The sequence below is a fragment of the Camelus dromedarius genome, chromosome 2 (genome assembly GCF_036321535.1).
Source record: "Camelus dromedarius isolate mCamDro1 chromosome 2, mCamDro1.pat, whole genome shotgun sequence".
In the NCBI taxonomy this organism is placed as follows: domain Eukaryota; kingdom Metazoa; phylum Chordata; class Mammalia; order Artiodactyla; family Camelidae; genus Camelus; species Camelus dromedarius.
In genome coordinates, this window is record NC_087437.1 from 7,691,025 (window position 1) to 7,707,418 (window position 16,394).

The 16,394-nt window shown below is 38.7% G+C and overlaps 1 protein-coding gene across 1 annotated transcript in view; it reads left to right on the forward strand.

Annotated features, from left to right (window-relative positions):
* KCNH8 (potassium voltage-gated channel subfamily H member 8) overlaps nucleotides 1-16,394 on the forward strand; it is a 351,827-nt gene that overhangs the window by 138,539 nt on the left and 196,894 nt on the right. The window contains exon 3 of the mRNA XM_010975364.3: nucleotides 3,840-3,971. Coding sequence (XP_010973666.2) covers nucleotides 3,840-3,971 — 132 coding nt within the window. The remainder of the gene's footprint in view (nucleotides 1-3,839; nucleotides 3,972-16,394) is intronic.

Genomic DNA, 16,394 nt, shown 5'->3' on the forward strand with positions numbered 1-16,394 from the left:
CCGAGACAACGGTTATAGAGAACAGGACCCGTCGGATTTACTGTGACATATGAGGCACACCTGAAAGTGTTGAGGTCATGTCATCCAGACACTGAAAACACTCCGGATGTTACACTATCGGAGTCATCAGTTCAAAAACTAAAGGTCATGAGTATTTATCCTTTAAGATCCAATCAAAACCCTGCTTGACACCAGGAGCATGCCATGCAAAGGGTCCCCGGCCCGCTTCCCGCTGCTGCGTTATGTTGAGAAATACAACGTGTGTCTCATCCCAGCGGGGAAGGGGACGATTCACGACTCTGTCTTCTTTCTGTCTGTACCTCCTCATACTAAGTTATTAAACTGTGAACTACCACTGGAAACCTTATCATTAGTTTTTGCTTATTGCCAAATATAATCTTTGCGGGGGAGGGGCCTACGGGAAGTATGTGTCTTTCAGCTGTAACTATTAGCAGGTCAAATTCTCTCACACCCTTGTTTCCCAATCAAGAAAAAGTACCGTCAACGGAGACTTGGGATATTCCGCCAGATTTAAACTCTGTGTAATTATTTTGCAATTCCAAAAATACATTTTACCATGTAGGGTATAAACCCTGTTTTCTCCCCCCAAGAATTGTATTTATCTATGGAAATTAGAGGTGTTACTAACTTAAATCCTGGCAGATTTCAACCCACATGCTAATTACTGCTGCTATACACAGAGGGAGTCAAAACTGACACAAGATTACTGCCCTCTAACCCTGCGTTTGAGAATCCTTCCCACGTCTGGGTTGTGAGGCTGAGGGATTTTCAGCCTCCCTCCTTAACGCTAAAATGGATTTATGGTACCAGGGCTGATTTGCTGTGGACTGAAAGATGCTGCGTGATCATCATCGTGCTGATGGCTGAGAGAGGACGAGGCAGACCCCGGGGGAAGTGCTTTGAGTTATTACAGTCATGCAAGGTTGGAGATTTTGTCGGAGGGCGGGGCGGAGGGATTGAAGACAGCAGGGAAGGGAAGGATAAGTGAGCAAATTAAGCGTGAAGAGCCTTGCTTTGAACCTGATTGGTAGGTTTTGGCATCTATCCTCTTTATCTGGAAGAAGTGAGTGGCTTATGCTTTGCTGTCTAACTTTAGAGGTACCCAAAGCCAAAGCCATATTTGGAAGGAAGTTGGTGTGGATCAATATGAAGGAGCAGCTGAAAGAAGAAAGAAAAAAGGAAAAGAGGGAGGGAGGGAGGGAGGAGGAAAGGAAGGAACAAAATAGGCTACATGTCTCTTACATACGTTCCCTAATACACTTTTTTTTTGTCATGTAAGCAATGGAAGGTTGACATTAACCTAGTTCATGCCAACTCTTTACAAAATTTGAATTTAGAGGGACCCATATTAATGAAGTTTTACTGCATTTATACTATGTCAAAGACCACATCTCACTGTAACTTAAAAGACAAAGTTCAGAGTGATTTTCGCACTTTTCCAGGACACAAAATGCAGTGACACCTGTGCGTCAAAACTGATGGGAGAGTATTGTCCTGCTGGCAGCTGTTTCCTTGGCCTTTGCCTCATTTTATGCTTTTGGCTCTCAAAATGCACCAGTGCGCCTGTGCAAAGGCTCTGTGGGGACAGCAATGATGCTTATCTGAGTGCATAGGTCAAATGGATTCTCAGGACAATTAATGGCCTCTGTTCTGATTTGGGTGACGTTCCTGAAAGGTAATTGACAAAGATGCTTTAAAACGTGAACCGAAATATTAGACTCGTGCTAGTCTCCAAGTCCCCGCTATTGCCATCTCTAGGATCTGACTGACAGCTCGGCCCAGTGCGTTTTTGTTTATTCCAGGGCTACAGCGTTAGTGAAAATGGCCCCCAACTTGAAATGGTGGCCGTAGAAAAAACTGGAAGTCAAAGCCACCCTGGGATGATCAGAACAGTGCTGGGCCAGGGACACAGCTCATTTATGAGGTTTCCTCATTAGTCACAGACAATAGAGTTGACTTATTATGTCACGTTCTTGGGCTACTGAAGCTACCCCTGGACAGAAGAATGTGAGACTATTACAGTAGAGGGAACTGAGTTCCAGAGAGGTGAGCGGATTTCCTCGGGGTCACGTGGCCAGTGAATGCGGGAGCCGTGGTGAGATCCTAGGTCTTCTGGAGCCTGTGATGCGGGATCGAGATGGGATTGCTGTGGCAGAGATACTGGGGAAGATGAAGGAACAGAAACCAGAGGTCTGAGTCAAAAGAGCGAGAAGGAAATCATGACTCCAGACAATCAGGGTGTGTCAGGGAGCAGACAGACACTCAGTGCACACTTTACAAGTAGAAGCGCATCACACACACATTTATTGAATGTGTGTTTAACCACACTTTTCAAAAAGTGCAGTAGCAGCTATAATAAAAGATGATTTTTATGTCAAATGGGCCCTAAATACAAATCAACTGTTTCATCTGGTGTTCAAATGAAGAAAAAATGATAGATTCTGAGGCTGGATGGATTCATCAGCTGTGTTGGAAATTGTGGGGTCTAATACAGTATATACAAAACAAGTTAAAATATCAGAGATTTCTGATTCTCTGTTATCTTTGTTTTATACCCAGCTTTGAAATCAACTCCCAAACAAGATGGAAATTCGCATTATTAAAGTTTTTTTTCCCCATCAAAAGAAAAGTGAAGGAAAAGTTATGTGTGAATAGATTAACAATCTAGTTCTTAGACAATAACTTTTGCATCATTTTCAAGTGTTTCTGCTCAGGAATGCTTTCTGATAGGAAATCTAGTACAGGAGGTTTAATATATTTTAAAAATATGTATTTTAAAATATATAAAAACATTTCAAAATAGAAACCTTAGGTTTGAACTTGGGTCTACCAATGATATCTCTCATGGTTCTTTTGCTCAAAAAACAGAATTGAACTTGATTATCACTTTTAAAAATATGTTCTTGAAATAAAACATATATACTGAAAAATACACAGAGCATAAGTGTAGAGTTTGATGTGTTTTCAAAACCTGAACAGAAAGGTCATAAAATGAAACTGGACCAACCTCTCAGAACTCCCCGATCTGTGTCCTCTTTTAATCACAGTCTCCCCGAGGTAACCATTAACTGATTAACATCCTAGATTATTTTTGCCTGTTTTTGTATTTAATTTAAATGGACCTGCTCCTCTGTGTCTGGCTATTTTTGCTCACCATTATGTTATATTCATCCATTCGATTGTCAATTATTGTGTATTACTCATTCACCTTGCTGTATGTACCATGTTACATTGTGAGAATAGATCTTAATACTGCCAAACAGTGTTTAAATTCCATGCGCTAATTTGCAACCAGTCAGCAGTGTAGGGGAGTTCAAGTAGCTGTCCATCCTTCCCCAAACTTGGTTATTTTCCATCTTTTTTCATTTTAGCCATTCTTGTGCACAAAGCATTGATCTTTAAATTGACTAAATAAACCTCTAGCAAACTCATAGCAAACAAAGGTCTTTATTTAGGAACCAGTGTGTGCTGGGGGTGGGATGGGGCAAAATTTCATAAAGTGGAATGCTTCCACATCAATACATTCAAAGAAAAAAGACAATTTGAGCAACGTCAGCAGAAATATCTCAGCACAGACAAGTGTTTTTGTTTAAAATACTGCCTTATTTTCAGAGAAAGCACTTCACTTGGGAACGAAGAGATATGCATTTGGGTTAGACATTTAAGGAATCTAAAAACTGACATTTTTAAGATTTTGGGAGGGAGTTGTGGGATAGAAGAAAACAGTGAGGACTTTATTAACTGTACCGCTAATGATTTGATTCTCATAGAAAAAAACACGAGGCCGTGGTTGATTTGTACTTCTATTATCATTGCAGGGTCTCCATTTTGGTGCCTGTTGGATATTGTCCCCATAAAGAATGAGAAAGGAGATGTGGTTCTTTTTCTGGCCTCCTTCAAAGATATAACAGATACGAAAGTGAAGATTACTCCAGAAGATAAAAAAGAAGGTTTGTACTGTTTTCAGAAAACATTGACAGATGGAGTAACATTTTGAAATTGTTTACTCAAAAACTCCAGGAGGGAAAAAATATCTTCTTAATAACAGCAACTGATAAATATTCATAACTGTTAGCAGTCTGGATTTGGTGCCTATTCCAAAATCACAGACTCTCACAAATTTGCATTCCTCTCTTTGTAATAAAGACTCATTTGACGGGAACCAGAAGTCTGTATTCCTATCCAAATGTGATGAAGATAGGAAAACAGTTTCTCATATAAAGAGACACATCACCTTGTTTTATTGGGGAAAAAAATAAATTGATAGCAATAAGTGAAGTTAAAATGGTATGATTAAAAATACAGCTCTCCGTTTCCCCTCAAGTGCTGTAGCTCAAAACTGCAAAGTGCAAGGTTTAACGTTAGATACAAAATTCAGAACCCTGGTGCTTGTTAGAGTGGATCACTGCAAATGTGTATCTGTGTCTTGTCTTAAGTAGCAGTGTAATCATTTGTTTTAAGACACAAACAAGCTTTTCAATGATCTCTAAAGGATCCTAAGATTTTATATTGCTCACTTTATATCTTCTGTTTATAGCTGATTAGGAAGTTCCCTGCATTCATGTAAGCAGACAAAAATGAACACTGAAAAAAACGCTACATGATTACATTGAAACAGACATTGGATTAGATATTTTAGTGACCAGAAAAAAAGCAACTGTTATTGTGGGGATTCCTATCTGATAAATTCTTTATGTGAACCAGCTATTTGACCTTTCAACAGCCATGTCTTTTTAAAAATCTATGTGCGTTTCAAATATATTATGCCTCTTGAAATGACAACACAGGTGGAGAACCATCATGATTTGATGCCCCCACCTCCAACGTCTGTCATTTGAACTGTTTGCAAATGCCTCCCCGTTTTCTCGTGTATTTGCATGACTAAATACTGTGGCATATTCTACATACACAAGGGGCAGGGGCTAGCAGTCTGACAATGATAGTTACTTGGATATTAGAGCAAGTGTCATGTCCAGTGAGAGAAGAGAAAGTGTGGAGATCAGTGTGCACAGTTTTGGTTTCTGTTTTTACTTTCCTCTGTGGTTTTATAGGAAAACAAAAGGTTAAGTATGAACTGTACTGACTCGGAACACTTCTAATACCAAATGCAGATTTTTTTTTTCCAAACTAACAAGCATTTCTACGACTCTCCCGACCCCAACTGGGTGTCTTGTAATTTAATTCAGTTTTGACACTATCCAGAGATGGCATCAGTCTCCACAGTTATAAGAAACACTTTACTTACGTTATTAAAAAGGATATAACTGGGAAACAGCCCGGCGGAAGAGATGCATAGGGCAGCAGAGGGAAGAGGGGTAAGGGGCTGCCTTGGGCTCTCTGGGTGCGCCACCCTCCTGGCACCAATCCGTGTACATCAACTTTCCCAGTCCTTTGTTCCGTGGGAGTTCTTATGGTGGCTTCGTTGTGTAGGCGTGATTGATTGTATCACTGGCCACTGGAGATCAGCTCATTCTTTAGCCCCACTCTCCTCCCAAGAAGGTCAGCATGGGGGGAGCTAAAAGTACCAACCCTCTAATCTTGCCTCGGTCTTTCTGGCAATGAGCTCCCAAGCTGGAACCATCTAGGGCACCCGCCCCCCCCCCCCCCCCCCCCGTCACCAAAACATTCATTAGCATATGAAAGACCCTCACCTTCCTGGAGATTCCAAGGGTTATAGAGTTGTGTGCTGGGAACAGGGGACAAAGACCAAGTATATTTCTTATTATGCTGCAGTAAGGATATTTGAATAACATTATTATTTAGGTATTAGATATATGTGTGTATATATTATGTATGCTCACTTATGTGCATAGATAGGTATATAAAGCTATCTTTAGAAAGAAATTATGGCTTTTTTTTTTTTTTTTTTTTTTGCTTCCAAGGGGGCAGTTTAAGCACCCTGCCCTGCACTGAACATGAAGACCATAGCTAATGGTTTCATATAATTTCGGTCATCACCATTGTCTTATGCTCCTTGTGTCTGTAGATGGGGGGACTCCCCCTCTTGGAAAACTGCAGCGGATAAAAGGAGTAAAATACACTTATTCATTTGGGGCTTGAAAGAGCTCGATACAAATACTTTTCCCCACCCAAGTCCTGAACCAACTGAGAAAGTAGTAAGATTAAGGCGGATGGGAGGTCAACGTGTCACCTTTATTTCTGATAAAACCGGTAACAGAGAGCGTGGCATGTACCTGTGGCCAATGGACTTCCTCCTAGTGAGCCCAGATGTAGGCAGCGTGGCCTCTCAGCTGCTAATACTGGGGCAGAGACAGAGCTTCCCACGGTATAACTTAAAGCTTGGAGGACCAGAGCAGAATAGGTGCCCCCTAAAGGCACCTGCTCCCAAGAAAGAGGAAGGGCCACCCCTACCTGCCAACATCTCCCACCGAACTCCATCATATCAATTCCTCCTCTTGCCCTGGGAAGAACTGAGTAAAGGAGCCGTAGGGAGGCCAGGTGTGTTCCACTAGCAGAGCTGCTTTCCCAGGAGAGGTTGCACCTGTCACTTGAGGGGTGGAGGTACGTGTTTAAACACTCTGTGGAACCAGTAACAATTATTCTCATCCAAAGTTTCATCATAAAAAAGTGGGTTTTACACTTCTATTTAAATAAATGTATGAAACTATGCTTAATCATAGTCCAATTTTGTTTAGAGAAGACATAAAATACAGAGACTATCTCTTGTAGGGTTTAAAGAAAGAAACATCAAAAACCACTTTTAACGTGAATTGTATAGAGTACATTTTAGAAATGTTGAAGTATTTGATAGCAAGTCTCTAAATCTTCATACAGCTTTATGACTCTGTTCCTCAAATGATTATTTCCTATAAAATTAAGTATTACTTCTAATATATACTGAACACTCAAGAATATTCTTTTTCTGTTGCTAAGTTATGAATGTCCCACAAAAATAATGAAGTATTTTAATAGAGGCAGAGTAACTCATGTAAGCCAGTGTAGTTATAAAATGGTCGTGATCACGAAAAATACTTAGATATATATTTCTCTTTTTTTACCAGCTCTTAATAGGGTAAAATACTTTAAAATTCACCAATTAATAGCATGTCTTTCAGGAAAGGCACACCTTAGTGTATGGTATTTTTAGAACGTCAAGATGTGCTGGAAAACTCTTAAAATGTCACTATGTAATTGGAGCAGTATTGTATCTTAGCACTAGAAAACTGTGGGTGAGCATGTGGCCTGATGTGACCTGATACAGCATTTCTTGCAAATGTATCCCTGAAGCTCATCTAAGCTCTAGAAATAGGGCTCATGTGAATTAGATTAATTGCCTACCAAGGCTCATATGTTGGACTTCGTTTGAGAGATATAAACTGTACTTCTGTTTAAAAAAAAAACTTATCATTAATACCTACACTGGGTTTTGTTTGAAACTTCAGTATAATGTAAAAGTGGGTTAATAATGAGTTAAACAATTCAAAAAATATTTATTGAGCTGCCAGTCTGCCTTCAGGATTGAATTATTGTCTGTAGATTTCAAAATGGAGATAGTATGGTTTGGATCATCGGAACCTCAGCTTGAATCCTGGTTCCGCACACGCGGGCTGTTAGGCCTTAGGCACACTGTTTACCCTCCCAGAGACTAAGTTCCTTCACCTATAAAGTGGGGTAATCATACATGTCTACACTTATCTTAGGTTTATAAGAAACAATATATGCAAATCACAAAGCACACGGAATACACTCAATAGAAGAGAGTTGTGGTCATTGTTAAATTCCATATGTTTTATAAATATAGCTAGCTTATTGAGTCTCTGTTTCAGACTGATGGATTACTTCATTTGCTTTTCATTATAACCCTATGAAATAGGAATTATTCCCATTTTGATTTACTCATAAATTGGAGTAACTTGACAAAGTTGACATAGTGAAAAATGGTAGAACCAGGATTTACGCTCATACAAACTCCAAAGTATACATTCTTTTTATTGGGAGGTTTTTTTATTGTCTCTCCAAAGAACTCATGGTCTTCTGAGGAACAGAGATTCAGTATTTGCTATGTAGTATGTTCAGTGTCAGCAGAGTGACAGAAATGGTAAATTCCTCCCAGACAAGGTAAAAAGACAGTGTCAGGCCAGCAAGAATTAGAGCAGCGTCCAGGAGGGCTTCACAGGGCAAATGACGCTGAAGCAGATCGTCAAGGAGGAGTGGAGTTTGGTAAACGGACAGGAAGGGATGTTGACTGCTGGAGATGAGATAACAAAGAGCTGACCTTTGTCCAGGAGTACATTATAAAAGGCGTAGGAGGCGTGGCTTAAAACTTGAAGATTTTGTTATGTCTTTCTGAAGAGTTTGGATGGTGTGGGGATAGAGTTCAGAGTTAGGACAGGTAGCCCTTGGCAACAGGAGATGAGGGAAGAGGAGGACTTGATGAATTCCAAGTTTCTGATCTGGGGACAGTTATGGACTGAGCTGTGTCCCTTCCACATTCACGTGTTGAAGTCCTAACCCCCCGGACCTCACAATGTGACAGCATTTGTATATAGAGTCTTTGAAGAGGTGATTAAGGTAAAATGAGGCTATTAGGGTGGAACTTAATCCAGTCAAACTGATATCCTTATATAAGGAGGAGGTGGTTTGGTCCCAGGCAGGCAGACACCAGGGCATTCGCGCACGGAGGAAAGGCCATGTGGGGGGGAGCAAGAGGGCATTTCCTCTTTTAACCCCAAATCGAAATCCGAAATGCTCTTAGTTCACGTAAGTAGGTCTGAAGTTCTGGTTACTTAAGAATCAGTTTATGACGCTCTCCACAATCCACTTTCTAACCCCTATTCCACCTTCTCACCTTCCGGAAGTTTCTGGACAAGCCAGGATGTTCTGTTCACGCTCAGCTAATAAAAGTCACACTTTTGTTTTTCCTCCATACCTAGGTCCTCCAATTTTCCCTCACATGGAACATCTTTGTTACCTCTTTTTACCATGAAAACCCCACATCTTTGTAGCCACTTGTCTGAACCACCTTAGGTCAGAGTGAGGGTCCTTCCCTTAGACCCTGAGGTGCCTCGCTGCTGGCTTAACCCTTCTGATTGTCTCTCCCACACCAGGGAAGGCCCTGAAGTTGGCAGACTGCTTCACCTCCCTTTCCCTTCCTCCTGGGCCTCCCTGCACATAATAGACACTGAGTAAAACTCGCTGATGGGTTCCTGTGATGGAAGGGCCTTTGCTTCTGTGACGGTGCTGAGCTTGTTTTAAAAGTTCCTGTAAAAAAAAATTAAATCAAATTAAAACATTTAAAAAATAATAAATAATGAATAAATAGGAAAACAAATTTTATTAAAAAAATTTTAATAAAATAATAAAATAAAAAATGTTCCTGTCCTCTGCACCCAGTGGCATGCGTCTCAATTTTCCAAACTTTCCCACAGCAGTTCGTTCATTGTGCTAATTTGGTTTTCCATTCAAAGCAGCGGAGTGTAACAATTCGTGCCTTGTGTTTTCAGGCACAGGGACTCATGCAGTCATTTCTGGTTATTTCTTGTAGGGTGCCCCAGATTTGGCTTGAAGTGATGGTTGACACTGGGTTATTCAGCCCCAGACCTGGGACATTCCAATGACCATTTCTAGAAAGTGGGCCCTTCACATTTGCCTGGAGAACGTGGGGATTGATGTGTGAAGCTTTCCACGTTATCCTCGGTGGTAATACAGGTCAGGACTCAGTGCAGTGACGTTTCTTGGGAGTCTAGCTTTTGGCAGGTTGGCATAAGTAAGTACACTGGCAAAAGTTTTAGACCGCACCTGCCTTTTCCTGTTACTAAGCAGCTTCAGAAGAAAACAATAGTAATGAATAGTAATTAGATATCAAATGCATTTAGCTACAAGAACCTAAAAACCTAACATGAGCTTAAATAGTAAGGGCTTATTCTCATATTTTTAAGAGTCTGGAGCTGGGAAGCCCATGGTTGGAACAACAATGCAGCAAGACTGGGGGGCCCTCTGGCTCTTTTTGCCATTCTGCCCACCTGTCCTAACCTGCTGTTTGCCATCCTCACACTTGTCAGCTGGTGGTCGTAAGATGCCTGCTGCACCAGGACTCGAATCTGCTGTGCAGACAGAAAGAGGAATGAAGGTCGGACAGCCAAGGGCTTCTTCCTATCAGGCTGTGCCTTTGTATGAGGAGTAGTGTCCTGCCTCCTGCCCCACCCCCAGCCTCCTGCCAGGGACTTCCGTGGGCATGTCATTGACCATAACTCTGCCACCTGCATGAAAGGCTAGGCAAGCAAGGTTCTTTTGGTCTATTGTGTAAACATTTACACCTGTATAGTAGAAATAGGCAAATAGAAAGGGCTTGGAAATGAGGTTGGGCCAGCCAATCTAGAATGTCTATCATTTACTGATTATTTTCTATAAGCCAGACAGGTTAGCCAATGGTCCTACAATATGCAGGAATGAGATTTAGGGAGAGTACATGAATTGCCCAAAGCCGCAGTGCTGTGAAGAGGTGGAGACAGGACGGTAATCCAGGACTGTCCAGTCTCAGAGCTGGAATCTTCCCTCCATACCCTGGGACTTCCTATGAAACAAATGAGAGAAAGTTAGAAAGGAGTTGGACACAAGGCTGGACTTGTCTCAGTTCCTTCCCCAAACTCCTATACGTGATTGTCATTGAAACTGATAGTTCCTGCCTCAATTCTTTTTACCATTCTCATTTCTTTTTTAGTTGAAATATAGTTAATTTGCAATGTTGTGTTAGTTTCTGGTGTACAGCAAAGTGATTCAGTTATATATATATGTATTCTTTTTCAGATTCTTTTCCATTATAGGTTATTACAAGATATTGAATATAGTTCCCTGTGCTCTACAGTAGGTCCTTGTTATTTATCTATTTTATATATAGTAGTTTTAGCTGCTAATCCTGAACTCCTAATTTATTCCTCCCCTCCTTTCCCTTTGGTAACCATAAATTTGTTTTCTATGTCTGAGTCTCTTTCTGTTTTGTAAATATGTTCATTTGTATTAATTTTTTAGATTCCACATATGTGATATCGTATGGTGTTTGCCTTTCTCTGTCTGACTTTCTTCACTTAGTATGATAATCTCTAGGTCCATCCATGTTGCTGCAAATGGCATTATTTCATACTTTTTTATGGCTGAGTAGTATTCCATTGTGTGTGTGTGTATATATATACATATATACACACACACATACATGTATATCACATCTTCTTTATCCACTCATCTGTCGATAGACATTTAGGTTGCTCCCATGTCTTGGCTATTGTAAATAGTGCTGCTATGAACTTTGTGGGTGCATATGTCTTTTTGAATTAGAGTTCTCATCTTTTCCGGATATATGCCCAGGAGTTTTAACCACTCTCATTTCTTATTCAAAGTCCTCACCACCCAAAGTGTAGTCTGAGAACCTGACACATTAGCATCACCTGGGAGCTCATTAAAAATGCAGAATCTCAGGCCCAACATCAGCCCTCTGACTCAGAATCTGCATTCTATCAAGATGGTTTATAGGCACATCTGAGTCTGAGAAACTTCACATTATACACGTGCCTCAGAAAGGTCCTCCTGACCATCCAGTCTGAAGGGCCCATCTCCAGCCACTCTGTCACATCCCCTGGTTCACTGTCTGCATAGCCTGTATGGCTAAATGAAACACCATTTTCAAAAGTTAGTTTATATTGTAATTCTTCTCCACTCCAATAAAATGTAAGCTTCATCAGGAAACAGGCTTTGCCTGTCTTGTTTAAGATCCTATCCACAGTACATATAGAGTGAGTGTCTACCACTTAGTAAGTACTTAATAAATATTTGATGGATGGGTGGATGATTAAATGAATGCATAAATGACATCCAATTTAGGAAATATGGCTCTTCAGCGATAGAAAATAGCACATCATTCTTGCTTTTTCATAATAATCATATCATAATTATTAAAGCTGCATTCTCAGGTGCACAATCTGATGAGTATATTGTTTAGTTTAAGTCAGAGACCGTTTGACGTGTGTTTATCAAAGTTGGCTCCCTCTCAAAATGTGTCCTTACTGCTGGTATTGAGTGGTCCTTTCACATCAAATAGAATCTCTGCTGCTGAATAATTTTTTGTTCTTGTTGACTCTTCTGTTTGTCCTCCAGTTTCTAAGAATCTCAGTTTGGTCACATTTTTTAAGATAATTGTAGTCATTTGTTGAAAATATATATTGAAAATTCTCCTTAAAAACAGACATTAAGCCACTGATCAGACATTAAGTCAGTCTAAGATGATTTTTATATATTTTGAATATTTTAATTTTTAATGTGGAACATAATAATAATGGAACAACACATCATGAGTGCTGCTGGCTGGCCCTTCACTCTGTGTAGCCATTTCTTGATCTGTAGATAGGAGTTTTCTCCATTACCTACGTTAAAGGAATGCACGTCTGTTGCTAGTGTATGGTGGTGTCCCTCCATAGTGACTATCACCCTTGTGCAATCACACATCATTGCTGGAATCAAAAGATACACTATTAAATTTGTGAGGGCAATAAATAATAGCAGACAGGGAAAAAATCAAATGGATCTGAGCATCTACACAAGGATGGCAAATAAGAGTTTCTACATGACCTAATGTCACGTGACTGATAATAGCTTCCTAGAATTTTATGTTGGAAAGCCTTTTGAGGTGGCATCTTGTCTCAAAGGGGAGGGGCACTAAAATCAATAATTGAACTATTCTAAGGTCACGCTGAATATAAGAGCAGGTAATAGTCGCGAGCATGGCAGGTATTTCCCACACGTACCGCTGAGGAAAGCGTTATCATTTTTGTAACAAGTAGAAAATTGGAGACCTCAACCTTCTCTTGTAGGGTTAAAGCACTGATTACAAAATGGTCTTTCCTGTATTTTTTAAATGCAAGTAAGACACCCATTGTGGTTTGTTGTTGAGTTCTCAAGAATCCATAGTTACAAGGAAATTAATTATAAAATTAAGAAGCATATAATGGACTAGAGGTGCAGAGATGACATCCTAATACAGAATATCTAAAATTGCTGCATACAGTTTTTTTTAAAATTACAACATGGCTGTGCTGGTGGTAAAGTAAGGGAAAGAATTAGATTCGAAGAACAAAAAGAAAGTATGAGTAAGAGGGGTATGTTGGAGTTGGTGAAGGAAGAACGACAAAGCCTAGGTCCTCAGCAGAGCAGGAGATCAGACTGATGTCATCAGCATAAATCTGGGACAGAGGAAGACGTTTATGAAGTCTCCTGGAGTAGGGGCTGAGAGGTCCCAAAGAAGACGTGCTTATTTAAACCTTGATTCTGGGGAAAGCGGGAAAAAGGAGGAAAGATTTGTGCAAGAATTCCTAATCAGAACCTTCACTCATTTAGGTGTGGAGTCTGAATTCACAGTAGCTGTTGGATATTGGGTAATCCTAGCTGAAAATTTTACTTAAAGTGATTCTAGTCAGTGAGGTCCCCAGACACAAAGGGAAAATAAAACGCAAAACCTTTCTTGTTGGGCACATTTAATTGCAGTTCTAAAAGGATTCTCAGAGATAAAGTTTCAAGGAACATGAGCTTGTGATAAAAATCATGAGCACTGTGTAGTAAGCTACCACGAGTAAGAGTCATCAGAGAAAAGGAAATTACAAAATTGAATCTTCAAGGACTGTAGATATTGGAATTATTAGATAAGAATATGTCTGCTTAATTTATTTAAAGAAAATTTAAAAGGGGTTAAAAAAATGATGGAGGGACAAAGACCATCAAAATTTACTAGGCAGATTTGAAAAAGAACCAAAGAGAACTTATATCAATGAGAAAGAGGATCATTAAAAAGAAAGACTCGATGAACAGGATAAACAACAGACAGGTCACAGAATAAGAGAGAATTTATGAATTAGAAAATAAAAATAAATCCACACAATGTATTACAGACACATATGAAAAAAAAAGTTCAAGAGAAATAGTGCTTAGAACAAAACAATCCAAAATATCTAGAATTTTAGAAAGAGAGACTAGAACAGTGGAGAATAAACTGAAGAGGATTTTTCAGAATTCATACTGAAATACTCAATACTCAGATTTAGGAAGCCCAACATACCTGAACAGGATACACGTAAAGAAACCAAGACCTGGAAATGTTGTGAAACTAAAGAACTTTAGATACAAAGAGAAGATCTTAAAATCAGGCTAAAGGAAATGACTTTATCTGCAAGTGGAAGCCACTGTGACTGACAGCTCTGCTCTCAAAGACAACAATAAAAGCCAGAGAGACTGGAATAATCCATATTCAAAATATCGATAAGAATCAGTGCCAACTAGACTGTTTTATCCACTTGAACTCTTGAAAAAAATAGGGATAAGATACAGAAACTTCAGACAAAACATAGATCATTCACTCACCAAAACTTTACTGTTGGAAACTTCAGTATTAGTAATAAGAAAGGGGATATGACAAGAGTGGCAGGAGAGATTCAGGAGAAAATAAAAGAAAAACCTTATGCCAATGATTTTGGAAAATTAGGTGAAATGAAAACTTTGTTAATTTTTTTAATTGACTCAGGAAGAGAAATACAATTTGAATTATAATTATTAAACATATTGAATAAGATTAAAAAATTCTCCCCAAATATTAAGCCCAAATGATTTTGTGGATGAGTATTCCCACACATTTTGTAAACCCAATCACAAATGAATTCTTTCAGAGGATAGACAAATTATATAATCTTGACATTAAAACCAGACAAGGACAACTTGAGAAGTGTAGGAAAAGAAAATGACAAGCTAATCTCACTATAACTATCAAAACAAAAATTCTAAACAAAAAATATAAACAAGCTGAATCCATCACAGCAAAGACTATCACAGCAAAGAAAGGTTCAATGTTAGATGAAGTTTCAAATCTGCCATATTCACTGGTTAAAGGTTAATATGATCATCTCAATAATTCAGGAATTCCACAGCAGTTCACATTAAACATGTTTCTATAGAACTTGTGGTAAAATACAAATATTTCAATTATGGTTGTGTTCCCCCATGTCCCCCCAAAAAACCATAAGCAATATAATAGCCAATTGAAATACTCAAAGTATTTCCTCTAAAAATCAGGATCAAGATAAATAAACCCGTTGTTGCCCATTCTATTTTGCAATACACTAGCAGTCCTTGCCAGTGCCCTAAAAAGAGAAAAATAAAAGTTATAAAGATTGGAGTGAAAGTAACAAAATTGTCATGATTTTCAAATGATATAATTGCCTACATAGAAAGCCCACACAAATATACAGAGAAATTACTTATTTTGACTTTACCAAAATTGACAATTTCAAGAAAAATATCCAAAGTCAATTGCATTTCTGTACATGAGCAACAAATTATAAATAAATGCAACTTTTAAAAAATTCTCTATATAAATGCAAACAAAAGGTTCCTGTCAAAAAGATGCATGAACTTTAGGAAGAAAATTCTGCCCTTCCTGAAAGATGTTAAAGAATATCTAAATAAGTGGCGTGCCATAAAATACTCATAGATTAATGGATATAAAGTTTTACTATCACAAAAATATCAATTAAGCCATAATTGATATATAAATCCAGTGAAATTCCAATGAAAATCCTGAATCTCAACAAGTTTGTTTTTTTTTTTTTTTTTTTTTTGCTTTCCTTTTTCATTTTGATTTTGGTTATTTGTTCTTTTGTGGAGTCGACCAAGGTGTTTTTAAAATTTATGTGAAGTTTTTGAAAAAATTGCAAAAATAGCTGACAATCCCGATCAAGATAAACTAAATAGGAAAACCTGTGCTACCACCTATCAGTGTTTATAGTAAACTTATAGTAATAAGTAGGGTGTGGAAGACAAACAAATCAATTTGTAAAGTGTACCAGTGGACCAGAATGGAGGGCCGGTAATCATATACATACACATGCAAGAACCTGATGTATGACAGAGCTTGTACCGTACGCCAATGTAGAAAGGGTGAACTATTTAATCAAATGATGCTGGGAATATTACACATCCATGTTTAAATAAAAGTGTATTTGGACCCCCACCTCACAATATAGTCACAAATCAATTCAAAGAGAAACACCTACTTAAAACAATTTTAGAACATTCATTTTTGTACAATTAATTTATTTTTTTGGAGAGGGAAGGTAATTAGGTTTATTTATTTTTAAATGGAGGTACTGGGTATTGAACTTAGGACCTCATGCATGCCAAGCATGAACCCTACCACTGAGCTATACCCTCCCCCACTTTTTTTTAAAGACAGAAATATAATTAAATATCTTACTGAGTTTGGAGTAATGAAGGTTTTCTTAAACATGATATTTGAAATTTAACTTATATTTGACTTCATTAAACTCAGAACTCTTATTCATTAAAAGATAGTGTAATACAAGCAAGAAGATGAATGATCA